General features: G+C 28.8%; 4 protein-coding genes and 1 pseudogene across 5 annotated transcripts in view; 3 read left to right on the top strand and 2 right to left on the bottom strand.

Moving 5' to 3' along the window:
- The window catches only part of LOC113370901 (myotubularin-related protein 2-like), a 1,619-nt gene extending 1,585 nt beyond the window's left edge, over positions 1–34 (top strand). Inside the window, exon 5 of the mRNA XM_026611576.1 lies at positions 29–34. Coding sequence (XP_026467361.1) covers positions 29–34 — 6 coding nt within the window. The remainder of the gene's footprint in view (positions 1–28) is intronic.
- LOC113370405 (FERM, ARHGEF and pleckstrin domain-containing protein 2-like) overlaps positions 1–17,703 on the top strand; it is a 71,780-nt gene that overhangs the window by 26,576 nt on the left and 27,501 nt on the right. The window lies entirely within an intron of this gene.
- Positions 960–3,108, bottom strand: LOC113370410 (zinc finger protein 136-like). Of its 2 annotated transcripts, XR_003366565.1 has the most exons (3): positions 2,628–3,108; positions 1,142–1,253; positions 960–1,073 (listed from the first exon to the last, which is right to left on the bottom strand). XR_003366565.1 is itself a non-coding variant. In XM_026611076.1 (2 exons), exons 1-2 carry the CDS (start codon positions 3,067–3,069, stop codon positions 1,219–1,221), a joined length of 477 nt encoding a protein of 158 aa, XP_026466861.1. In that variant the 5' UTR covers positions 3,070–3,108; the 3' UTR covers positions 968–1,218. The 2 variants fall into 2 exon arrangements, 1 of the variants encoding a protein (XP_026466861.1); XM_026611076.1 differs by having other exon boundaries at positions 968–1,253.
- On the bottom strand, positions 3,097–6,318 carry LOC113370900 (the record flags this gene model as incomplete). The annotated part of the gene is made up of 4 exons (XM_026611575.1): positions 6,073–6,318; positions 3,998–5,696; positions 3,522–3,604; positions 3,097–3,424 (listed from the first exon to the last, which is right to left on the bottom strand). Coding segments are annotated over exons 2-4 (2,082 nt in total), but the record flags the coding sequence as incomplete, so codon positions are not given.
- Positions 11,646–17,703, top strand: part of LOC113370899 — a 10,503-nt pseudogene continuing 4,445 nt past the window's right edge.

Below are 17,703 nucleotides of genomic sequence, written 5' to 3'. Positions count from 1 at the left end.
AATAACATTAACCAAAACACCATTTAAGATATAGATGAATTTATTTGCTGGATGTGGTCTCCTTGAGTACAAAATGGAACAGGACGTACATAACACAATAAGCCTAATCGCATAGTCATAGCATACTTCACTCTGTATTACAAAGATAAGACCCGCGCGAAATTGAAACACAATACTTTTGTCCAATATATATAATATATATATATATATATATATATATATATATATATATATTATATATATATATAATATATATATATATATATATATATATATATAATATATATTATATATATATCTATATAAAAAATACTATTGCATTTAATAGTGCAGTGTGTTTTAATATTACCTTTTGTAATAAATGCCAAAGAATTAATTAACTAATTTTAAGCTCTAATACAACAAAATATATACTCGTATATATATCAATATATAAATATTGTCCAGTCAGCTTTTTGTTGTTCGTTTAATTGGGGCAAGTTCCAGATAACAATTAAAATTCAGTAATATATATTTTTCATTCGTGAATTCGAAATTGTTTTATATTTTCCATAACTTTATTTAGTTCTCTCTTAGTCGTCAGCATCCAGTGTGTTGATTTTTGCTTCAAGTTTTATATGTGTTATAAGTTAGTTTTTCAGAAGTACTGTTTTTTATTTTGAAATATATTTTTATTGATAATGATTGGATGAAAGCGCTAAGAGCAATATAATTCAAACACTGAAAGTCACTGTTTGTTGTTTTATTACATTAAATTGGATTTTTGAACAATTAATGCTTATTATATATATATATATATATATATATATATATATATATTGACTGACAATTAATAAATACAATTGTTATCAAAATTGCTATCTTGTCAAAAACATATTTTTATTATCAACCAAATTTAAATTAATTAGTTTAAACATTCAAACTTTTTATCTAAAATTGATTAATTTGATTTCTTCAGTCTTCCTTTTTATTTACATTTATACATATGTGTACACAAAAACACACGTGCGCACCAACGCTGTTTATATACGTATATGATTTCTTAAAAATCTGAACTAAAGGCCCTCCTTTCTCTACAAAAAAATAAATATTAAAAACTAATTAGTAGAATAAAGATGTAAATTCTTGAAGTTGAATTTACAGGTTTTTTCTAGTTAAAAATCCTAGTTTTTGGTGGGTTTCGAAGATTGCCGATTCTCTGATTTGGAAAATGTTTAGTTACAAAGTTCTTGAAACAGAGGAGTTCCATATCCCTGAAATGTTGAATAAAATCCTTGAAAAATAAATCATTTTTTGAAAAAAAGGAGGCTTTCCCAGGTCAGATATTTTAGAAATTATATATAAAACCATATCCATATCTTTTGCAAAATGTCTAAACTCTATTTGATTATTTACAGTCATGCTATTAAAATAAAAAAAATGACATTTCTAATAAGAATATAAGGAAAATAAATAAAATAAAGTTTCTTATAATATGATTAGATATAGCTCTATAAATTTCTATATATATCTATAATTACATATCACTATTATAAGTTATGTTGCATAAAATATTTAAAAACTATAAATAGAAATAGACGAAATTGACAATATTTCATCATAGAATCACTCCATAACCAGCATGAAAATTTAATCATCACCCAATTCATTACATTCACACATTTTTTTAACTTTCATAATATTAGTAATCTATTTCTATTCTTAATATAATGAGATGTGTTGTGATTTTGAATACAAACACACTCATTAGACAGAATTATATGATATAAAAAATTTATTGTACAAATTTATAATTTCCTAATTTTCTACATTGATTGAATCCCTAGTATTCGCATGATGTATTTTCAAATGTTTATTATGATTAGACTTTGTTGATGAAGTTTTGGAACATATGGTACAAACAAAAGGTCTGGTTCCTGTGTGCGTTCTCATATGTTCGGTTAAATAATATTTTCTGTGAAAAACTTTTGTACACCCAGTAATAGTACATTGATATTTTTTTTCTTGTTCATGTTCCTTCACATGACGCAAATAATTATACTTTCTAATAAATCTTCTTCCACATTGATTGCAGACAAAAGAATATACTTTCTTATGTGAGTTCATGTGGTATTTATAATCTTGTAAACGAATGAAAGCACTTGGACAAAGTTGACATTTATGTGGTTTGGTACTACGATTTTGATGAACATATTTATGTTGCTTCAAATTCCATTTTGTGCTAAAGTTTTTATTGCATATAAAACAATTATATATATTATTGCCTGTATGTATTTTCATGTGACTCCTGATAGAGTGCTTCGAAAGACTCTTATTACAAATTTGGCACTTTTCTGAATTTTCTATAGTTTTATCATTATGAGCAGTACGTATATGTCTGTTTAATGAAATTATGTGAATGAACTTTTGAGTACAGTATTTACAGTTTTTTGGTTTTGTATCATGAGTCTCTTTGTGGTAGAAAAGTTTAGCAAATGATGGAAAATTTTCACCACAGTGACAAAAATATATTTTTTCTGGAGGCTTAAACTTGTGCATTGAAATTTTATGTTGAACTAATGCTTTACGACCCTGAAATCTTGCATCGCATGCAGTACATTTAAAAATCTTAGAAGAAGTACTCTTACATTCATGTTTTTTCAATTTCTCATCAGAATGGAAACGTCTTGGACATTTAGTACATGCATATTTCTTAAAACCTACATGTGTAGCTTCGTGATCATCAAAAGTTTTCTTTTTGGTGAATAATTTTGCACATAAACGACATTCTAATGGATGGATTTCTAGATGCTTATTAAAAGAGTTGGTTGTTTTAAACTCTTCCTGGCAAATAATACAAGTGTATGTAAAAGCAGTAATCCTTTTTCTTATAACAGTTCTTTTTACAATTTTTTTCGAGGTACTCTGTCCAGAAATATTACTTTCCATTTTTATATTTGTATCAGTAAACGTATCTTGCTGATTTAGATTGAATGAATTAAAATCAGTTTTTATATCAGTATTTTTCATTTCAATATGCATATCTTCTAAAGGTTCTAAAATAGCATCAGTGTTATTAATTATATTCATACTTGACACTAGAAGTGAACTATTAAAATTATCACATTTGGTCTGACAATCAACTTCTACATGCTCTATATTACTAATATTATTTTGATCATTATGGTTACTAGAGTTATGTGTATAATAATCCTCTGAGAATTCAAATGAATTTCTTAAAGATTCATTGTGTTCAAAAGTGTGTGTAGTTTGTGTTGGATGACATCTGCTGATATGTACTCGTCTTTCCTTGGCGCAAACAAACTCATCTGTGCAATGAGGACATTTGAATATATTTAGTTGCTTAATTGTTGAATTTGATTTAGAAGATCTACTTCCATCAATATGATTTACTAAGGAGCAACTAGATGACGGCTCCAACATTCTGAAACAAAAAAATATGAAATAATGTATATGCATATAAATTTATGAAATGTACATGCGAATCTGATTCTAAATAGTGTTATTTCACACACACTTACGGTGATAAATACTGGGACAGATTCAGCTCATTTTCATCCACAGGCAAATTAAGAGGGAATGAACTGCAAGCATTCTGGTAAGCCTGTGATATAATGTTAGTTATTTGTATGTACTTTCAGTAACAATAACAATATGCATTATGAATATAAAAATCTTTACAAAATCATTCACATCTTTACCAAAAAAACAATTATTATTGTTAATCATAAATTATACAAATAATTGGGAATTTATTGTATCCTAATAATGTTAAAGTTTCTTATTATTGAAAGAATAGTATAATAATTTAGATTTTTATCAAAGAACTAAATCTGAAGTATTGAGCCCAACAAAATAAAGTTATTGAAAATAAGGATTTTGCTGCTCTTTATAAAATTGATACCAGTTTCAAAATTATTTCTCAAGATTTTGCTTCTTAATTAAAAAAAAATCATAACATACTACAATCTAATAATTTTAGTAAAACAACACTCACCCATGAAGAGCTATCGGTGGATTCTTGTTCACTTAATTCTCCTCTGGCAGGCATTTTTTCATCAGTTCGAATATTTAAGCTTTCTGATGATAAACTGCAATCTAAATTTTGTTTTAAATTGTCAGAAGTATTTATTTTAGATCCACAATGAGATGAAAACTCTTCTGTAGGCATGTTGCTATGATCAAAATTGCTTTGATCAGGATAAGACTCTATTTCAGTGCAATTTATTTTCTTATATTTGTCAGTCTGTTTGTCTTCTTTATCATTTTTAGGCTTTACATAAACTGGTCCACTTCTTAAATTTGGTTGACAAATATCTATATCCAATAGTTTCTCAGGTGAATCTAGTTTTTCATTATTTGTCTCTAAATTTATGATGACTAAATTAGGTGAAAACATCGTTTTTCTATGATCGGAATCATAAACAGATTCTGAATTTGTTTCAAATGATTTTTCATCATCTAATTCATCGCTGTATAAGAGTTTTTCGTCAGAATCTCCCTGACTGAATTCTTTCCAACCTTGTAAATTTTCATTATTGTTGATTAAATTACTATTTTCATATGTGCTTATTTCATGCAAACCATTTAATTCTTCATTTTTCTGTTTGACTATTAAAGATGACACATCTGTGTTCTTGAAGGATTTGGGATTACTTACTACAGAATGACTTATAATTTCTATATTCTGTTTACATATTATTTCTTCCTTAGAATGTTTTAAAGACTTTGTTTGATTTTCTTTAGATAAATAATCGGTCTGATTGTTTTTGGTATTGGAACTATGAGCATTATGTATTTCAGTACTGGAAAGGAGTGAATCTATAATTGGTGTCGTATCCACAGCTGGGATCCTAGATCTAACAGGTTGGATGATAACATCTCTTCTCAAAGCTTTGTCAGAACTTATATTAATTGACTGTAAACGACTAATTTCATTATTCATGCAAACCACACTTGGCACATCAATTTCAACAGTTTCAATATTAAAAGATTTTTCACTAGTGCATCCTTGATTATCAACTAAGTTGTCATTCTGTTCCATTGTATTGAGCCTATCATAAACACCTTGATGTTCTGAATAATCATTATACTTGTAATTACTTGTAGGACTAGGCAATGGTCTAACATCGTTGTTTGAATGCTCAATTCTTTGAATAACAGGAATTGTAGTGGAATTTTTCTGTATATTTTCATGTTTTCTTGTCACAGGTCTTATTAATTGATGAGAATCACGCTTTGTATATGAATAATTAAAGGAAGGAGTATTAAATCTTGATTCACTTCCATACTCCGTACTCTGATGTGATTGCCAATAAGCTGTTCTAGATGAAGAGGCTAGAACTGATGATCTATTACCCACCCAAGATTCCTCTTGGACTTTTGGCCAATTAGGAGCTCTGATACTGTTATCAGCCCAATCTAATCTAATGTTTTCTGAAGACTGTGAACTATTTATTACGGTCGAAGAAGGTTTTGTTACTGTTATCCATGGTGAAGAATTACTAGAACTCCTCTGCCTCTCTACTAAATTCGTTAATGCTAGAATCACTTGATCTTTTGGGTGAGTATCTAAATGCTCAGACAAGAGCATATCTGGAAGCAGATATAACCGGCAAACCGGACAACGCTCTTGGGTGGGAGCCATTTGCAAAGTATTGCAATACATTATAGCACAATGTAATTCAAATGTGTTTCTGTAATAATATAAAAAAAAATTGTGGTCATATATAATTGCATATATCTATATATATATATATATATATATACATATATAATTGCAGGTAAATAATTTTTTCTTCTCAACTTTATACTTTTCTACATATCTTTCGTTCTTTACTTTCTTCTGGTACATAATCCATTTCTTTATAATTTCTTTGACAGAAAAACCTGGTGATGGAACGTATCTAGTTCCGAAACGTCGTAATTAAACATCTTCAACAAGCTAATTGTTTTTTATTTATTGGATCAATTGTTCGAAAAAAAAACACACATATATATATATATATATATATATATATATATACATATATGTCGTGTAGCTATATTTAATTTCAAATTATTATTCCTCACCTACGATAGAATTTGCTTATATAAAATAAGCATGAATTTCACAAAACTTCAATTCGACACATAATATTTTTATCAATACTTGACATAATTGTTAACCTCAAACGTGGTCACTTTTTTCACTCATCACTCATTATGCCCATTTTTTTTAAAGCTTGATAATTGAAAATCATTAAATTAATGCTATGTCCTTATTAAAAACACTATTAGCACTGCATATAATTTTATAAAAGTCTCCACTTTAGCCATTTTGCTAGCTCCAAAAATCAATTTCACTAACAATATGTCTTCATATTGCTCTAGTTCTCTTGCTAGAAGGTTTGTTCTCTCAGCTACAGAGGGAGTAATGTTAAAGGTTGACATAAGTTTTATTAAATGAAAAGTAATGAAACTTAATTGTATTCATACAATTTTATCAAATATAGGTATTTCAATTTGAAGAGTTGGTCATTTTATCAATTTAGTTATATATTAATCTATCATGATGAATTTTGTGCAGGGTACGTTCAGGACCAGACAACCACTGGAGCATAAGTGACAGCTCTTTGTAAACAAAAAGAATTGCATTTCACGTGATTCGATTGCTTAAAATTATAACTAAAAAATAATAATTTGTTATCCGATATGCATTTATAATATATAATATATGAGTAAATGCGAATACGATATAAAAACAACAGTTTTGCCTTATGGAAACATTAAAATAACTTTGCCATCATTTCCGTTATTAACTTCCCGTAGGGTAAGTTATTGTAATGGGCCGAAAATCGAAAATGAAAATTTTTACATTTCTCGACATTTTGAAGGTTTCTGAACATTTTGGCATACCTCAAAAAAATGGATGTGTGTGTGTATATGTATGTATGGATACAAATTTCCAGTCACGTTTTCGGGCGCACGGATCAACCCATAGATAAAAGAAGAATATCAACCCATTTGAATGGTTTAAAAAACATTCGATTCCTATTGTCAGGGAGATGAGCTGATTTGTTTTTAGCAAAGGCAAAACCAGCAGTTACGGAGATAAAGAGCAAAGAGTGCAGAAAATAGAAATCGAGTTTTTGAGAGAACGGGGCATCCGATTTGAATGATCTAAAACATTCAATTAGTAAAGATTTTTTTTAAATATTTTTTTAACAGCAATCAGAACCTTACGTCCTTACGTCCTATGAGCTGTTGGGCTGAAACTTCTCCTTACTTCGTATTTTTTAGATGGTTAATCCATCCATATTTGATGATTTTGTTATTAGAATTATTCTAATAGGGCTGAGCCATACTCTTCTTTTATTTATGGGCTGACCTTTTTATTGGTGCAGCAATGCCGGCTGAGGGCTATTTTCACTTGGAAACATATTGCTATACTCTTCTTTTATCTATGTGCTATCTATATTTCCAAGTGAAAATCGTTGTCACTGCTGTATGACAACAGGCTGTTCGAAGTGAGTATCGAACCGGGACCTTTGAAATAAGTCTCATCGCTCTTAACCGCTCACCTAAGGCTTGCCCAATTAGTAAAGATTAGGAGAAGTGTTTATTAGTTTTTGGGCCCAGGCATTTCGAAGATACGGAGCTAAATGTGTAAAAATGGCAATTTTTGAGAGAACTAAGCGTCCGATTTAAATGATTCAAAGAACTTTCTGCTTGTCTTAACAAAATAATTGATTCTGGAAAAAAAATTTTTGTTTCAAGTTTTTTTTTCAAAAAAAAATTTTTTTGTATATCAAAAATGATTCAGATTGTATTTTTAATTTTGACTATAGTTCTAATATACTTTAAACAAATAATTTCAGCTTTGCAATTCAGTTTATATAATTCTTATAAATATTAGACAATGTTACAATATTAATAATAATCTATTTGAAAACATTCAGTATTCCTCGAACATTTCATTACGGTACGGGAAGTTCCAGCAATTTGCCTTAAGGCACGATGCCATACACCCCACTAGTTACAAGCATTATTTATCCCATAGATAAAAGAAGAGTATATTTATCCCATGTGAAATTTTTTTCATTGTAAAGATTTTTATACGAATTAAAATAAATGTGTTCTTATCGTAATTTACCGAATAATTCAGAATAGTTTTGATTGAATTTTAATAACATTTTTAAATATTATATTGACAACGATTTCATTTCAAGCACTGTTAAAGCATGCATAGTGCTGAATTTTACACCGACCCTGAAACCCTACTAGCAGGCTACTAACACTGACACTCCAGTTGATAAATAACAATGGCGGCTGAGATGTTGGGTGTGTTAACTGTGTTCAATCAATTTCTACATTATCTCAATTAATTATTAATTTAAGTTTAGACATAAAGTAATTATAATGAACAAAGATTTATTTTTTTGAATTGTTGTTATTGGAGCATTTCTATGACTTGTGCAAAAAAAAAACATTCGTTAAATGAGTGATTTATAATCTGGATCTATTAAAAGTAAGTCAAAAAATAATTTTCATAATAATAAAGATTGACAAAAATTGTTTTTCAAAATTGCAATGCTGTAGCTTAATCCATTTTTATAAAAATTTAAGGGGTGCATTAAAATAGGTCAACTATCACCCATTATAAGGGCGACCTACTTTTTCAACCAGAAAGATTAAAATTGTATATAAAATGATATATTTGCTTATTTTTGTTATGTTTATGTCTTTTATCGTGTTTATGTCATTTTGTACGCGATGACTTATTTGTTTTTGCGCATTTAGCCCTAATAGTATGAGAAAACTATATATGAGTTGTCTTTATGAAATCATAGGCGAAATAAATTTGAATGTAAAATTATGTACAAATACCGAAAACAAATATATGATATTTATAATATATATATATATATATATATATATATATATATATATATAAAATTATGAGAAGCTTTCCATATAATAACATCATGTTTTCTATGTTTCTTCATAACAAATTTTCTTTATGGAGGTAAGAAATATAATTGATGCTGCATTCATATTATAAAAAGTATCTATCACCTTACGTGTTGTATATTTCCTAAATATGTATTTGAAAACTACATTTCTCTTTGTTCTCTATGATAAATTCTCTATGATAAATGTTCTCTATGAAAAATTCTTTTATTGCAATCTTTTCCAAAAAGTACATTCGTTGTTTCCATAATTTATGTTTCGCATAATTAGTGTTCGTTATTATTGAAGAAAAATCAACAAATTTATATTATCTAATTTTTGTTTGATGCGGTTGAACGACAGTGGTTTCAATTATAATAATTATTTTGTATGAGTTTTTAAATGAACAATGTAATGAAATATAATTGGTCTCTTATGAGTTAACGCTCCAACTTTATAGAAATTAATTCAATGTTGAAATATTCGATACTAAAAATAATCACCTATTAAATTTTATATGCATTAATTGACATATACACATATTTGATATCTTATTATTGTGTAACGTAAGATACTTTTCATGTAATGAACAAAAGTATTATAAAATTAGAAATCGGGTTCATTCGGATCTAGAATCATCATGCTCATACTAATGTTTGTCTATGATATCAAGGATCTGATTGAGGTGATTTTTGGCTCCTCATTTAATGCAAGTTTTATTTCCTCGAAAATTACGCATTGCAGGAACAAATAATTATCCATACGTTCCAATTCTAAGGTGGGTGGTCCATGGCATTCCGTTTAACCACTTGGCGAACCATTATATACTTAAATCTTGCATTATTTTGGTCAAATACTACACATTTTCTGTCGATTACTTCTGGTCTTTTCCATTAAGATTGAATTACGAATTATTGGTCTAAAAATTGTGCTATACAGAATCAAATAAATAACCATATGTTCGAATTATGGAGTATAAGGTGGGCGTTCTATGGCATTCCGTACAAATTTTTGAGCAATGATACTTTTGTCTTGCATTATCTTGATGGCATGCTATATATCTTCTCTTGATTAATTCTCATTCTGGTCTGGTAATTCCCTATTGAAATTGAATTCCCAATTGATGTTTTGTTAAGTAGGGACATCTTTCACACTTTCCTGATTCGATCACGGACCCGCTTTAGAGTAGAGCTCCTGTTATTTTATTACATACATGCCTTCGTCAGAACATTGTCAATTTTAAATAATATTTCTTATTAACTTCCCGAAGGAGAAGTTTATGTTTTCATCAAAAAATCCGATTCGCTACTTTTATGTTTTCTCGACGTTTCAAGCCATCCTGAATCGAATGAGACCGAATTTGAAAAAAGTATGTGTGTGTGCGTGTGTGTGAACAGATTTTTTTGCCGTAAATCGACGTTTTCTCAAAAACGGTTGGACCGATTTCAAAAATTTAAAAGCCATTCGATGTATTTCGATGAGGACTAGCGTTCCTGAGTTTTGTGTGACGATCGGCCGAGCCATTTCTTTGTAAATCGCAGAAAATTGAAAAATTTTTCGTCCACGTTTTAGCCCGCAATTCTTAATCGATTTTGAAAATTCAAAAACCGTTCGAAAGATATTGGTTAGGAATCGTGCTGATTAGTTTTTGGTAAAGATCGATTTTTTGACGGTAGATACCATAGTCTTCTAGATCATACTAAAATATTACAGCCATACGACAACTCGTTTAGCTTTAAAAATTCATCAAAGTTTGCAAAAATTAGTATCGTTCTTTTGGCATTTGTCAAAATTAGACCTTTGATCGACGTACGGATTTCAGAAATTTAAAAACCATTCAATGTATCTCAAGGAGCACTATAGTTTGTCAGTTTTGTGAGGCGATTTGCCGAGCCGTTTCTTTGTAATTTGAAAAAGAGTGTTAAACTTTTCATCCACATTTAAGCTCATTCTACCGAATCGATTTAAAAAATCAAAAACTGTTCGAAAGATATTGTATATCATGGTCTTATAGAACTTATTGAAATATTACAGCCTTACGACAAGTAGTTTAATTTTAAAAATTCATCAAAGTTTGAGAAAATGAGTTGTTTTTTGACGTTTGTTAAAATTAAAATTAGATGATTTACTTGGTATAATGATAGAGTACCTGGTCTTAATAAATATACTAAATCGTTAAAGTCCTACGGAAACTGGTTCAATTTTAAAAATTATTGATTTGGGAAAATGTGCTTTTAGAAAATACTCCGAGTTAACATGTTCGTTCGTTTTCAATTATGTGTAATAAATCCACTCATAAATTAATTTATTTTTTATTGATTACGTCGGTTATTAACACATATCGGAAAGTTCATGTAACTTGCCTCAAGGCTAAATACCAATACCAACTAGTTTTATTTACTGATGCATGATCATCGGTGTCGACGCCTATTTATAAATATATATGTACATATTGTTTCTAGCTGTGAGGTATGCCAAAGTGGTTTTTATTTTGGTTTGAAAGCCAAAGATTTACTAATAATTTAATCCATGAAAAGTAAATCTACTGAGCATTGCTTGAATTCGTAGCTAAAACATATTTGTTATGAAATATTAATTTCAATGACTTTATTTACAGGATTTTATCTAATTACAACATTTGTTTTTTTTACAGATGCCATCGCTCAGTCCGCTGTCTTCACAAATGATGTTGACCGCCGCCCTAAAGTGATATTACCGTTGCGGCTCTTAACCGCTTTAAGGAAACAATACACAAGAATCGCTCTTCCGGAGCTATGAGTGGCGAATCTGTAACGCTGGGTGGATCGCAGCGTTCGCTCCGCAGTGCTGCATCATCTATATCACCGCACCATCGAAGGCACGGTGCAGGATCTGGTCGCATGATGCATCATTCGCATAGCACACCGGCTGGAGTAGATGGGGTAGCCTCTTCTTCGTCCTTAGGCCGGTCGAGTGTGCCTGGAACTCCAAGAAAACCGGGAAAAATGTTGGCCATAAGAGTTCTAATGTTAGACGAGACTACCACGATTTTTCAAATTCAGGTGGGAGAATGGAATTTTTTTCATGCTTGCATTTATAGTTTGATCTGAATAGTTTGACATATCATGTTGTTTCTGATTATTGTTAAAATTAAGCATTTTAATTCTTAGATCACGAGCGGTAACACATTTTGGATACTGTTATTAAAATTTGAGCGCAAAATTTAATTTGTTATGGAAGATAGACTCTTAAATCAGTGAACATTTTAAGGAGGTTGTTCGGTTTTTATTTATTTTTTTTTCGATTTGGAGATTTTTTGATATTATGAAAGCTGAAAACCTTATTTAAAAAAAAATCATCTCAATATCTATTTTTTGACGAAGTTATAGATATATATATATATCTCTATATGTATGATCCTCTGAAACTGTTTTTTTCATTGCTCCGCGAGCTACTGTATGCCAGCTGCTCTCTTTTTCATTATAATACATCATGCACATGACCTTTTTAATGTGTTAGCATCTTTGAACACCATGGTGTATTTAGTACATCAAATTAAATGGTACATTATATTAACAACTTAAAATACGTTTTTCTCAAATTGACTTTTTTCAATGCGCTGCCACAAATTAAAAAAAAACTACAAGTCGGATCGACTTGCATCCTCAAACAACTTCATAACATTGCGCAAAAAATTTTTGCGAAGCTTCTCGTACCAAACAAAAGGCCCTTTTTAATACTTTTTTTTAAATTGCTGCCATTTTTTTCCTTCTTGCTTTTTTTCTTTCATTTTGGTAGGGGGACTGGATTCAAACTTCTTCTTCAACGTAGTTTCGTTTTTTTTGTTTCAGGCGATGCGCAACGGATTTATCTGTGGCGCCGCAAAAGAGATCGATTTTGCAATGCCCACTTTGGCGCCCCCTGGTTATAAAATGACGGCGAAAAAAAATTATAAAAAATATTTTAATATTGTATGATTTTGTAATTTTTGTTTAAAAAAAACGCATGTCTCTATGATAAATACATTTCGAGAAAAACAAAAACAAATACCTTGCATTTTTTGTAACAAAAAAAAGAACAACTTCCTTAAATCAGCCGTAAATGATTTTCTTTCCTTTTATTACATTTACTATTCGGAACAAATGGACCAAATTAAAAAAAAAAACATGAAAATCGGTCGAATGCGCTCAATCATTACGTAAATTATACATTCATTCATATATATCTTACTAATCTTTTATTGCGAGAGGATAATTCAATCGAATGTCTATTTTTCCTACAATAGCCCGCATAGTCCACAAAAAAAATCTAAAATTGTTTATTATAGTATTTGAATTTTTTCCGAAATCATTATTAAGAACTTTATGACGGTTAAGAGTTTACTATATAGATTGCACAAATATTTTGGTGCGAGTATCTTTGATGCTTTATTAATTTTTACACAACTATCTATACAACTACAACTGTTGTGGGTGTGGCTACAATGACTGATCAAATACCATCTGTTCTAGTTATCAGAATTTGATGTCCAAATATAACATAAATTTAAATATTTTTTAAATCTGCAATTTTAGAATGTTTGTATAAATACGTGTATAATTGAATCTATTAAGGATTTATGTAATTTACTTTAATTTTAATTAAAAATGTAATGTTTTCATTTATTGTTGTAACTTATTTCAATGATAAAATTTATATGAAAATACTAGATGAATATTTTAAAATTCTCCATATTAATTTAATAGATAATAGAAACCAGAATGTATAATATTTTATCAGAAGTTTAATGCATATTATGATAATAATCTATATTCGGCTATACTCTTAATGCAGACAAACTACACATAATAGAAGTATCTTTTTCATATGACAATTTATATATATATATATATATATATATATATATATATATATATATATATACATAGTTAAAAAATAAACAAGTTTTTGGAATTTAATCCAAATATTTAATAGAATTTTATCCAAATAATTTAATAAGCCAAGTGCTTATTTTGGTACGGACAAAATATATGCTCCATAAATATTTTTTTTATTTGGTTAATTCTATCAAAGCCTTGGTATTTATTTCAAATAGCTATAGATCTGACGATCTATACTCCCGACATTGTTAATTCTCTGCTCAATTACTTTGACCTCTATTTTATAGAGAGCACTTGACCATTTCGGTTCGATCATGATATCAATTCATTTCTGGCTATAATTATTTCATCTTGATGCTTATTAGGGTTTTCATGTCACTATATGAAACGAATTGAAAATAATCCGAAAATTGAAAGAAACTTATTTTAGATATTAGAAACCATATGTATACTATATAACCGTAGGTCCGCTTGAGTCCGTTGACTTCTATCATATTGTAAACTTATTTTGTTTCAGTCAAAGGCTCTGGGCAGATTATTATTTGAACAAGTTTGCAGGCAGCTTAACTTGTTAGAAGAAGATTATTTTGGTTTAGAATATGAGGAACATAATGGTACAAAAGTAAGTGATTCCAAAATTTAATTTTTTGCTACATATTGTTTAATATATAGATTTTTTTGTCAATCGATCGTATATGAGCTATACGGAGCTGCGATCGTGATCGTTATAATACAAAATCAAATTGATATCGTTGTTTGCTATACTTCAATTTAGTTATGTTATTTGTTTCATTGGAAAGATATATTTCAGTTATTATTGAAATAAATCAATTCTGTTATAGAGTATATATTATCATTTTATCTTTCATTATCAAATCATTACCTTGAATTCTAGAAAGTAATAGAATAAATTACTATCCTTTCTTCACTCGCCAAATTCATTCAATTTATTATTTGTTATATAAACTCTATCTTTTTTTATTATGTTTTCATCCTAGAATATTTCAATACATTATTCTAGTTTTCATTGGAAAATATATTGCGCGAAAATCAGATGTGGTACTTGAGCAAATTATTTATGATGAGCAAACAATTATTTTTAAATATTATTTACTGCAAAGATCATTCATAGATAGCTACATTGTTAAGAATTGTTATTTCTTTACTAGTATTGGCTCGATTTGGAAAAACCCATGTGCAGACAAGTTGGATTTTCGCTGGCTGATCCTTTCTTAGATTTTGTGTGAAATTTATACACCAGATCCCGGACAGTTAGAAGAAGAATTTACGAGATATTTGTTCTGTCTGCAGATAAAAAGGGATCTTAGTGATGGCTCATTAACATGCAATGCACATACAGCTGCTTTATTATCTAGCTATATTGTTCAATGTAAGTATACTTTATTTACTTTATTTAGAGCATATAAATAGGAAATGTGTAATAACTGTTTATTGATACTTGATTTGGCACATATGAAAAATACATAAACAGTGACTATTGTATATCACAGATTTTTGTTATGAACGTTTCCAAGATATATTAGATTAAAAAACAGTATATGAATTCACTCTTCAATTTTTTTTAAATAAAAGTAGTTCGTTTTTAAATGTTCATGAAAATTCATTTCAGCTGAATGTGGCGACTATGTGGCGGAGGATTATCCTAATCATACCTATCTGTCACATTATAAGTTCACACCAAAACAAGATGATATTTTAGAACGGAGGATAATGGAAAACCACAAAAAGCATATGTATAATTTATTTATAATATATAAATGAAAACAATTATGATAAAATAATGTCAAGTACATATTATCTATTTATAGGGGACAATCACCTGCTCAAGCAGATATGAATCTTTAGAAACCGCTAGGAGATGTGAATCATACGGTATTTTAAGAATGAGATTGAATGTGTTTTTATATTTTATGTGATGATTTACAGAATTTATCTCTATATTCATTTATATTTATTTAAATATAAATTTATGCCATACAATATTTTATTAGGTATGAAAATGCATCCTGCTAAGGATAATGAGGGGGCACCTTTAAATTTGGCAGTTGCCCACATGGGAATTGTTGTTTTTCAAAACTACTACAAGATTAATACATTTTCTTGGGCCAAGATACGAAAAATTTCATTTAAGAGAAACGGTTTCTTGTTAAATTGCATCATGACGTATATGTAAGTGAAATAAAATGTAACTTCAAAAACTCCATATGCAGCATCTGTATTAATTTCAATTGATATTCGAATTTATTTCCGGTGTTTTTAAAATTTTCAGGGCCATTACAGGATACAATGGAATTTATATTTGATGGCAGGAATGAATGCAAAAATTTTTGGAAGAAATGTGTTGAAAATCATGGATTTTTCAGATGTACAACAGTCAAACGGGTGCCAAGACATAAGACAAGAGTTCTGTCAAGAGGTAGCTCATTTAGGTATGAATAAATATGAAGTTGAAACGGTTTCATAAATTATTTTAAATTAGTTAATTAAATAATTATCTTAAACATTGTAGATATAGTGGAAAAACTCAAAGACAAATGGTAGAAATGTACGAGATAATTATGTGAAGCGTCAAACATTCCAAAGGTAAATAAAAATGATTGTTACTCTTTGTAATTATTATTTTTTGCTCTATGTATATACTGTGTTAAACTTTAATAATCGTAGCACTGACCTGCATTTTTATATTTATAGTTATTGATATAAATAATTTAATACTTGTAGCATAAATACTCATATCAATCTAGTAGTATTTCAGTTTGTTCTTTCTTTTCTTTACTAATTGGTTAATATTTATGTTGTTTGCTTGCTATCTTGTATGTCTGCTGGCCTTAGAAGAGAAGAGGATTGGATAAAGAATAAAACGATTTAAACAATACTAATTGTGAAACTTAAAAGCAACTTCACTTAATCATATAGAAATAATTACTTGTGTGTGGCACATCAATAGTTTTAGAATTTTCAATGCTCTTCATTTTGCATATAAATTAAATGATCTCTTGCACTTATTATTCTGAACATTTTACTACATAATAATCATATTTAACCGCGTTTGATGTTATATTTAATTTCAACGCCTGCTTTATAATCTTTATGTGTAAGGCAAATGATATTTCAAATCTTAACTTGACATATTTGCATTGATTTTTTAAGAACTAGCTTGGTATTACACTGTGTTTAAAGTTCGATTTTCTGAAAGATTTTAATGTTGTAGCTGGATTTGCAAATATTAACAATGAATTAGATATTATTCTAACAACTAGATAGGAAACGCTTTTCTTGATTATTTTAATGAATATTCTTGAGAAAATTTAAGACAGAGGAAATATGTGTACAAAATATTATTTGAAATATATAAAAATGAAAACTAAATTTAAACGTATTATTCTAATAAAGAGAACCAAATCCTCTGTCTCTTCTCAGGTCCCAGTCTTTCCGCCACTCGTCAGCGGGTTTGACTTCAATGTCTGCAAGTAGTGCCCACAGTGTGAATGCCAGTATATCCGCCAATCCTTTGCTGCCTCTTGCCGACCCTGGTAATTATTATAGTCATTATTGTGTTTATATGTAGTTCCATATTCGAGTTAAAACTCTCTTGAATATTTTTTGTATGTTTATTTTAAGTATATTAGATGACAGAAATATGTTGAGGTCGATATCAATAATTGGCATTATGATCTATAGCAATAATTAATTAAAATTTGTTTATTACCTTCGAATGCTTTTCAATTAACATTATTGACTTTTTATCCATGGTTGATAATGTTTTGTTTTTAATTCTCATGGTCCATTTATTTTTTTTCTATCATTTTTAATAACTAAATATTTTTTAAAAAATATAAAGTTTTTTTTTTTGTTTTATATAGTGGAGCTAACATGTCAGCTTCCTTCTTGG

This window comes from Ctenocephalides felis, unplaced genomic scaffold (assembly GCF_003426905.1).
Source record: "Ctenocephalides felis isolate EL2017-DRISC unplaced genomic scaffold, ASM342690v1 CF-g0.4_SCAFFOLD_01492, whole genome shotgun sequence".
NCBI classification, from domain to species: domain Eukaryota; kingdom Metazoa; phylum Arthropoda; class Insecta; order Siphonaptera; family Pulicidae; genus Ctenocephalides; species Ctenocephalides felis.
This window is presented reverse-complemented; position numbering and strand designations above follow the sequence as displayed.